Source organism: Priapulus caudatus, unplaced genomic scaffold (assembly GCF_000485595.1).
Source record: "Priapulus caudatus unplaced genomic scaffold, Priapulus_caudatus-5.0.1 Scaffold143, whole genome shotgun sequence".
In the NCBI taxonomy this organism is placed as follows: Eukaryota; Metazoa; Priapulida; class Priapulimorpha; order Priapulimorphida; family Priapulidae; genus Priapulus; species Priapulus caudatus.
Window position 1 is genome coordinate 216851 of NW_014577204.1, and position 9725 is coordinate 226575.

The window sequence follows — 9725 nt, forward strand, 5'->3', positions numbered from 1 at the left end:
TTTCCTCTACTAGGGGGCGTGAGGTCTTTTGCAGATACTCAAAAACTTCCGTCCTTGAAAGAATTTCTTTTCCATTATCTAAAAGAAAAAAAAAGTACTTTAAAATATAAAAAATTTGTAAATCACTTACTAAAATATGTATAAATTACTGTGAGATTTAGACATATTCAGAAACTACTTTTGGAGATATATAGAGTTCCTACTTAACAGAAAAAATATAACTTCCATCTGTTCCAAAAGGTTTGGAGTGTTTTTACATAGAAATATTTGTACAAGTTTACAAAGAAAGCTTTTACAACTAATCAAACAGACAGAGTGTTCTCCTTGTTCAGGTTCACATTACTTTACGAGTTCCCAATCACAAGAGGTACCAAGCGACCTATTCAGCCGAGAGATAGCCATGCCAGCACTCTTGCTAGGTTGACTAAGCTAACCCAATCTGTACGCAACACACGGAAATTAGTTGTCGTTGCGCAAAGTGATAACTAAGCATTGTTTCTAGAATATCCTATCACAATGTCGGTAGTGATGACTTCCTGTCAAGCATCCCAGGTCGATTGGTCAATTCCTCTGCGAAATAGATTTACTGATGAGATCGGGGGGTCGGCATGGAATGCACGCCAGGTCGTGGCAGAGACGATACCTTCCAGCCCTCGCACGAATCTGGGCATGAGGTGGAATGGGCGGCACCGGCCCTCGGTAGGCTGCCCAATGAGTTCCCAGTCTAGCAGCTCGAGCACCTCGCGAAACAGGTAGTCGGTGAAGAGGTCGAGGCCAGCGACTGTGTAGTTCTCCGGTACGCTCTCCTCGAACCAATGGATCGTGTACTCGATGTTAAAACGCATCAACTTGCATGCGGGAATCTGGGGGTAAATCAAGAAGGTCCCCACTCGTAAAAATTGTACAATTCAATTTAAACTTGTACATTTCAATTTATTATTCTAAGTATGTAAAATAATTATATAAAAAAATATAATGAATACAGTTAGGTAGAGATTTTATAAAAAAATTTATAAAGTAATTAGCAAAGAATTATCATCTCTCTCTGCTATATATATCTGCATATCTCTGCATGCCATTATCAACTTTGTGTGTTTAATAATACATCTATGTCTCTATCAATGTCACGTGTTATTTTTATCATGTTGTTCTATGTACAGTCTTTCTCACGAGAACTGGTGAGCAATTCTTCCATTCTCAGAGGAGAGCCCATGGTTTCCAAAAACGAGCACGTTCGATTCAATCTTACGAGAGTGACACAAGATCTGCCTACCTGTTCAAACTTATAGTGTGAGAAGAGTGAGAAGCCCTCAAACATATATTCATGGTCGTCGTGTGTTATGACCGTGGGGCTTTTCGTGAGAAAGTTTGTATGCGGGGACACAGTGATCCTGTAGTGATACAAACGATCACCATTGTTCGTTTCTGGGTCGCAGGCTGTCACAGGCTGTAACGTCAATGAGTACGATAGTATCACTTTATATCCTGGGCATATACTACCATGAAGGTTTCCCACAATCCCAAAACATACGCCTACATCTTTAGAATCGAAAAGATATGTTTAAAGAATATATTCCCGAAGAACTCACCTACAGGAAAAAAAGATTTATTAAAAACTAATCTAAATCAATTAATTAGATCCAGACTGAGCATACCTCCTCCCCTGGATATATTCCATGTCGGATCCCAGTCTTTCTCGACTTCAAGCTACAGCGACACACCGGCCCATCATTCATCTGTAAGCAAACAAGGGAACACATCACCCAGACGGTACCAAAAACGTGGCAGATATGACAATACTGATGTTTGCAAGCGGAGTTTAAAATGAGTATCTACTCGGTAGACTGTTATAAGCACTCCTCGCGTTGTGTGTAATAGAAGCAGTTCAGAGATACCTCTCCAGGGTCGTTGAACCACAGCTCCTGATGCAGTCGGTGTGGGTGCTTCTTCTTATGTTCCAACTCCTGCCAAGAAGTGGTCAGTTCATCCACCTCATCCTCACTGTCCGACATCGATGACGACGACGACGATGATGACGAGCTTGAGCTTGACTTGGCATCTAATGGCAGGAGTAAATGATTTAGTGAGCGAGTAGGTCAGAGTGAGTGAGTGAGCGAGTGAGTGAGTGGGTGGGTGGGTGGATGAGTAAGTGAGTGAGTGAGATATTTAGTGAATGTGTAAGTGCATTAATGAGTGAGAGAAAGCAAAAAAGACAGAGGGGTGGAGGAAGGGATTGAGAGAGTGAGAAAAAAAAGAGGAATGGGGGATGAGAGAATGCAGTAGGGGGAGGAAGGAGAGGGCAGACAGAAAAAGAGGAGGAGAGAGAGAAAGAGTGAGAGAATGGTGAGAGAGGGAAGGAGGGATAGGGAGAGAGAGAGGGAGATGGAAAGAGAGTGAAAGAAAGGGAGAGAGAGAAGAGGAATCAGCATATCACATGGCTTACATTTACCACAACACGTCCGCTCAGAATTGTGCTGGGGCGCGGCCATGCTTTTTGCTAGAGGATCGTACAAAGGTTTCGATGTCCGCACCCTCTCGGCTCTCAGCACTAGATCTGCCTCAAACTTCCTGTAAAGCTCTTGCAGTCTCTTGCTGGCAACTGTTACCCGAGGTTGCTGAAGATAAGATGAACCGTGTTCACAACAGCAGAGCATTACATGACAAAAACAACGATCGTAGACAATGTGACTGAGAAGACGAAAATGAAGAAGAGTGTGAATAAAGTTGCTCTTCATAATACACAAAAAAGGGAACAATGACGTAACTTATCTTGCATTTGAGACTGCAGAGCAAGGCACGTATCTAGTTCTTACTGGCATTAGCTTTACATGCTAATTAAGTATTTCACTGCTTCACTTCCAAACTGGCATTAGGTCTTTTATTTTTTACAAGTTGGTTTATGGAGCCACTGATGTCAAAAATTAAAACTTAAATTAGAATGAAGTAGACGTCACTATTTTTTAGCGTCCTCTAACAATAAAAAACGTTTATCTGCTAATGAAAATAACATATAATGCTCCGATATTGAGGACAATAGGAGCATACGTACAACATAGTGCAATTCCTGTTTCACAATATTTCGTTGCGGCTTTTTGATCACAGTCAATTTTATTTCGATTTTTATTTTAACCATCGACATTGGTGTAGAAAAGGTGTTTGCGTAAACCAATGGCCCACTGTCAGTCTGTCACGCATCATACATAATTAGGACATCACAAATCTAAAATGTCATAACATTTTAAACGAAGCGCCGTGCAAAAGTTATGACATTCTAGACTTAGGACATTAAGACACAATATAAGGACATTTCTAACAACGTGTCCCCATGTCGTCAGACATGAGAATGAGAGAGAAGAGAGTGGCGAGAGAGAGAGAGAGAGAGAGACGAGAGAGAGAGAGAGAGAGAGAGAGAGAGAGAGAGAGAGAGAGAGAGAGAGAGATACCTCCTTGCTGCGCTTGAAGAACAGGTCGGCGGGTGAGCAGCGTTGCCAGGTGGCCTCGTCGTGCGGCGGCACGTGCTCGCGCTGAGTCATCATGTCGTGCAGACGCCAGTACTCCTCGTACATCAGCTCATCCTCATCCTCGAGCCGAGTGCGCACGTCCGCCACGCCCACCACCGTCGCCGTTGCCGTTGCCGTCGCCGTCGCCTCCGCCTCCCCCGCAGCCGCCTCGCCCGTCTTCTGTCGCCGCCACGTCTCCGACTCCTCGTCCGAGCCCGACGCCTGCGGCGGGGCGTCGGCAAGCTGCTTCCGCGCGTCGGGGGTGCGTCGCTCGCGCGCCGGAGGTGGAGTGCGCGATCGACGCCTGTTCCCGCGCACGGAGGAGGAGGAAGAGGAGGAGCAGCGGGCGGGGTCGCGGCGCGCCTCCCGCCGCCGCATGCCCGGGCTGCTCCTACGGTCACTGGAAGAATCTCGAGACGACTCCTGCGGGGTGCTCCGGGGGAGACCGTGCGAACGGCTCGCATAGCCACCTTCATCTCTGCCCGTCCGCCTACGGTCGGGGTCCTCCCTGGGCCGCCGACCACGATCCCTATCTTCAAATCGTGTCTCGGTCGGGGACCTCGGTGATCGGTCTCTCCTGCTGAATGAATGATTGCAAAGCATTGCCAGATCCACAACCACCAGTAGGGATAGAAGGGGTAAAGATGATTGTGCTGTAAACTTCAACAGCAAGAAGAATCTGCACATTTTAGAGTGCGAGATGGCAATTTCAAAACTTTAATAAAAACTAAATTTGAAAAACAATAAGTACAACAAAGGTTTTACTCATTTTTGGTATTGATTCTCGGATAACGGATAATGGCATGACCCTGATAACACCCCTATATCTGACAGTGTGGCAAGGGTGGTTAGAAGATTTTACTGGATAGATAAGTATTTCGCTCAAAGTCAACTTGTATTGTAAGCTAATTTCATAGGCAACAAAATGCCATTCTCTACAAACCATTGGCTTCGTCACTAAATGTGACACAATATCAGGAATTTAATAAATGGCAATTCTAAAATGCAATGCTCTAAACATTTCCAACCACGCGCACAGCACCAAGATGCCTGATGGATATCATTTCGATTTTTGTTGGTAGTACACAGGGATTTACGAATAATTTCCGCATGTAATCTAAAAACAAGAGCCGCAGAGCGTCTGGGCTCATCTGGGGTCTGTTGCTATGGTTATAAACGTAAAATTTCAGTCGTGTGTAATGACACATTTGTTAGGCGCAGATATGCAGATACGCAGTTGCGTACACTGCATGTAGATTTCTCTCTTTCTCGAGGCTGTATAGCGCTGCCGGACGAGGCTGTGCGACTGATTGTCTATACAGATGTCTGATTGTCTATCAGACTGATTGCCTGATGGTCTTCTAACCCTAGCAAGACGGTTCGTTGAGCTAGGAAGGCGGTAACGTTTATATATAACTTCACATAAATGTTTATACTATATGTTAATTCGGGTGGCACTCCGGCAGCCCATGTTTATACTATGTTAACTCGGGTTTCCCAGCAACGGCCAGCGATGGTAGAAAATTATGAAAAATTGCTCTAAAAAGCTGCTTGTCCAGCAGACAAGCTACCGGACAGATCTACTTGTCCTCCATGGAAATGGACAAGTACGGACAAACAGATACCCCTTATTTCGAACACTGGGATGGTATCAGGAACCTTCTCGAAGAAATGTTCGTTGGGATCGTTATGAAAGTTGCCACGAGATGGCGCGTACGTTTGAGTGTCTTAAGATTAAAGATGGAAGCTCCCATCCTACGTAGTATAGCAACAACTATTTGCAAGACAGAATAGGTAAGCACTCATCCATTTACCTACGCAAGCCTACAGGCTAAAATAGAGAGCTGCCACCTGTAACTAATTAACACACGTAAAAACTACACCGTACTATCACCACCACATGCACTGGCAGTGGCCACTGGCAGTGGCATAATTAAGTTACATGACAGTACAGAATGCCATAGAAATTATACGATTTAAGGAGCATAAACCTTCTTCAACCAAATTTAGCTTTTGAAATTTCACTGTGACATTGTAGCCTCATACATCCAGGCATGTATAGATTCTACTAGCAAACCCGGCAGTCAAATTCTTTCTAACAGTAAAGAAATCCATGTTTAACCCGCCTCTTGAGGGTCAAAAAGTTATCCGACACTTACTCTTCGCATGTCAGCAGAAATTACATTTCATGGTCCTTTCAATAAAGCCATAAAAATGCTAGGTCACTGCTGAAACAAAAAAGTTTTTCAATCGCTCCATCAGACCATGTCCTCAGAAAATGTCTAAAATCTGCCCTGTGCCCCATTGACCTTTGACCTGTGACCTCCAATTTCGGCACAGTGATGGCTTTTCCTACCATGATGCTGTACACCGACTATCATGAGCCTAGGTCAAGCCGGTTAGATTTGTGCCGCAATTCTGCATTTCCTCCCTATACCTTAAGTTAAGGAGGGAATATTCCCCCTTCATTTACACCTCTTGACCTTTGACCTTTGACCCCCCGCTTCAACATCCCAAATCGTTTTGACGATCCCCCCCGACGTCCCGAATATCGTGACCGTACGTCAAGCGGTTAAGATTTGTGCCCAACTGTTGACGCACGGACGGACGGACGGACGCACGGCCGGACGCACGCTCATGCGATTCTACAAGCTGCATCCGACTATGTCAGATGAGCTAAAAATCAACAGTTATATGAAAACAGTGTATGCCCCCTGACTATAAATGTGCATTTGCAACAACTAACAATCAGTCATCACAACACTGTGACCACAATCAACAGATAGGAAAACCTACATTTTATTCAGGCTCTTGATAATAAGAACAAGAACAGCACCATTCAAAAAGTATTATCAACCTGAATGAATGAGCTAGCAAGCTAAATTTATACGAGTCAACACTTTAATAATAACTGGTAAAATCATGGAATTAAATCTATATAATAGTTATTAATTAAATTTAAAATTTAAATAGTTAAACTCCTCATTATATGCACAAGAGCACCTGTCACGTCCTTGGTTATCATAGCTTCTCTCCTCCTCTGCCCGCCACACTCGCTCTGATTGCGATCTTGGATCTTGTTCATATGTTCCAGGCTGACATCGTAAGGGTGCATAGTTAACATCGACGATGCCTTGATTATTGTCAAAATTTGCACCCTAGACAAACATATAAATGTGCACGGTCACTCGTTGGTCAGTCTCTGGCACTTATTTTAGAGGTTTCCTTTAGAGATATCATTGACACTTTTCCACACAACTAATTTCTCATGAATTATAGCATTCCAATACTTTCGTGTATAGTCACACATGAGTGAATGAATTCTCTTCTTGGAATATTGATACGAGGAGCACACAATGCCAACATCATTCAATAGTTCTAACAGATTTAAAATGAATGCGATGACCAAAATAACAACACATAAACAAAGTGCAATCAATGGCATAATACCGTGAAAGCTTGTTGAGTCATCACAGGAGGTACAGCGAAGTTCTTTGGCGGGACTGGTCCGTAGTTCGTTTGAATACCTGGAGGCCAGAAACCTGGTACAGGATTAAATGGAGCCATTGGCCTCATGGGTGGTGGCGGCCAGTTGCAGGGTGGAGCAAAATCAGGTGGTCGCTCCAATGGTGGTCCTCTGCCCACAAAGCCTGTAAACAAATGAAAATATCATCCAGATATTAGCATTTCTCAGTACGTGTATATGTATGTATGGTCCAGCACTTGATCAAGTTCTTCACTAAGGTTGACGTAGTAATTAGCAAGAAATTATACCATTACAATTGATTCAAAGTATACATACAAGGCGACAACTCAGAAGAATACCACTATACAGGGGTCGAAATAAGCGATGGTCCGATGGTCCCAGGCCATCAAATAATCAGGAGGACCATCAGATTTTCAAAGTCAATGGTCCGACGGACCATTGAATATTTTGGTCCCATTTTACGGTAATTTTCTTTGAAGTTTTCATGTTCCAATATACTATTAAAGTAAATAAACAATTACTGTATCATTTGATAGATTCATTGTAGGTGAATAATTAAACCATTCTATCACCATGTAAAATCTTTTTCTTATGCTTACACACCGCATTCATTTTAGAGAACAATTTTAAATTTAGGAGGACCATCTAAATTTCAAACTAGATGGTCCTGTGTGGACCATCTCTTTTTTTCTCCTTATTTCAACCCCTGCATAGGCCCTATGTTTGTGTTACCAATAGCTCTACCTATGCAGCTCCTTCACTCCTACTACAGAGGTATCTAGGGAGTGAAGAGGCTACATGGATAGAGCTATGTATGTTACCAGGTGGTGGTTGTCTTTGCACATGCCACATCATAGGCCGACATTGTGGCATTTGTGAAAGACTCTGAAACATTCCTGATCTGTCTGAATGTTCTTGCGTTACTGGATCTTGGTCAGGTTGCAAGGGTGCCCCTTGGACCTAAAGTAAAATACAGTCGTTGTTACAACGTTAGTTTATAATCGTACTACATAAAATTATATAAAGCACAAATTACAAAAAATCTACTAAGTAATACTACTACTAGGTAGTACTAGTAATACTACCACCTATCTTCTAAGGGCGCAAATCCACTTTAGGCACCTTAGGTATCACGAAGTGATGCACAGATTTCTGTGTATCATCAACTGATGCACAGATTTCTGTGTATCATCAACTGATGCACAGACTTGCCGTATATCAAGGAATGATGCAAAAACCCTAACCCTAACCCTAAGTCATAAAGTATAACCTAGGCTTAGGTATCACGAAGTGTGTTAAGGTTAGGGTTAGGGTTACTGGTTAGGGTTAGGGTTAGGGTTTTTGCATCATTTCTTGATATACAGAAAGTCTGTGCATCAGTTGATGATACACAGAAATCTGTGCATCACTTCGTGATACATAAGGTGCCTAAAGTGGATTTGCACCTCTTCTAAGTTCTAAGTTCTAGGTAAGAAGGCAATATTATTAATATTATGATTACGATTACGTCTGTGCTCAGGATCATACCAAAACTTTAATCAAAACCACTAACATCAGATCATCATCACGATGTATAACTTACGTTGAACATAAATCTATTATTAGCCATTCCAGTTGTTCATTAAAAACCGCAAATGGATATTTTGTGTTACTCGTGCTGCGACTGCTAGTTCGTGTTTGTTTGCAAGTGACTTGTAGATGGACTCACGTCATTTGTCTCCTAATTCCCGTATGTGTCGCTGCTATGGTCTCTGCATTTGTCGAACGACATGGAGAACGTCTATATTAGGATACCATTTTTCAGATAGATGGCACTGCAGTGCATAAATCGACAAATCATTTTCTATTGGAGAATAGTTAAACATTCGCATAAATCAGTACGTCATTTTGAGAGATTACGGATGATGTTGATAATGATGGAAAGGAAGAGAAGAAGCAGCAGCAGCAGCAGTAGCTCTAGTACTATAGCCCGCGGATAGCTGCCGCAGGCTTCTATCTGCAGCAGCTATCCGCGGGCTATAGTACTAGAGCTACAGCAGCAGCAGCAGCAGCAGCAGCAGCAGCAGCAGGAGAAGAGAGACTAACAAAAGAAGCAGACGCGGAGAGCAATTGGTGAAGATGAAGAGGGAAGACGAGGAGTAGGAGGAGAAGCAGTGATAGCAACATGAGAAGCAGTGTGATGGTTAGGTGGAGGAAGAGGAGAAGGAAGTGGAGGAAGAGGGGGCAAAATATTTTCGGATATGATTTTGTTTTTGTTTTTGGCAGCAACATATTCGGTTATTGTTAACATAATTTATGGTATTGTCAAAACCCTGAAATCATTACTCACTTCAAATTCGTAGTTTAGGATTTGCTACAAGATAATAGATCATTTATTGGCATTTCATAAACGATCACTTATATAAAGCGTATAATTATATTATTAGGAGTAAGATATTATGTATAGTTATTATATTAAATATATTTTGTAACAAAATATTTACAATAATCCGATGCTTCTCTGACGTCAACAAACTAAACGTTTATACTGCACAAAAATACCAGTCCAATATTTCATTTATCCAGTGCTTATTTAAAAAAAAAAATAGGTGACTGATAAACCCCATTGCATTTTTAATAGGAGCAAAGTGATCAACACAAATGTGTTTTATTATCAATGACATATGGGTATAGATGCCCATACGCACGTTCGCACGCACGCACGCACCCACATATACGCACGCACGCACGCACGCACA

General features: G+C 42.5%; 1 protein-coding gene across 4 annotated transcripts in view; it reads right to left on the reverse strand.

Annotated features, from left to right (window-relative positions):
* LOC106806136 (ribonuclease 3-like) overlaps positions 1-9725 on the reverse strand; it is a 19398-nt gene that overhangs the window by 8939 nt on the left and 734 nt on the right. The window contains exons 1-10 of one of the 4 annotated variants that reach the window (XM_014807995.1): positions 8570-8649; positions 7809-7947; positions 6951-7150; positions 6504-6658; positions 3444-4077; positions 2444-2615; positions 1896-2059; positions 1656-1736; positions 1274-1447; positions 644-863 (exon numbers count right to left, since the gene is read on the reverse strand). In XM_014807995.1, the coding sequence (XP_014663481.1) occupies positions 644-863; positions 1274-1447; positions 1656-1736; positions 1896-2059; positions 2444-2615; positions 3444-4077; positions 6504-6658; positions 6951-7150; positions 7809-7947; positions 8570-8596 (1966 nt within the window). In that variant the 5' untranslated portion in view covers positions 8597-8649. Of the gene's footprint in view, positions 1-643; positions 864-1273; positions 1448-1655; positions 1737-1895; positions 2060-2443; positions 2616-3443; positions 4081-6503; positions 6659-6950; positions 7151-7808; positions 7948-8569; positions 8650-9725 lie in introns of those variants that run through there. The other 3 variants (XM_014807996.1, XM_014807993.1, XM_014807994.1) reach the window with 3 other exon arrangements.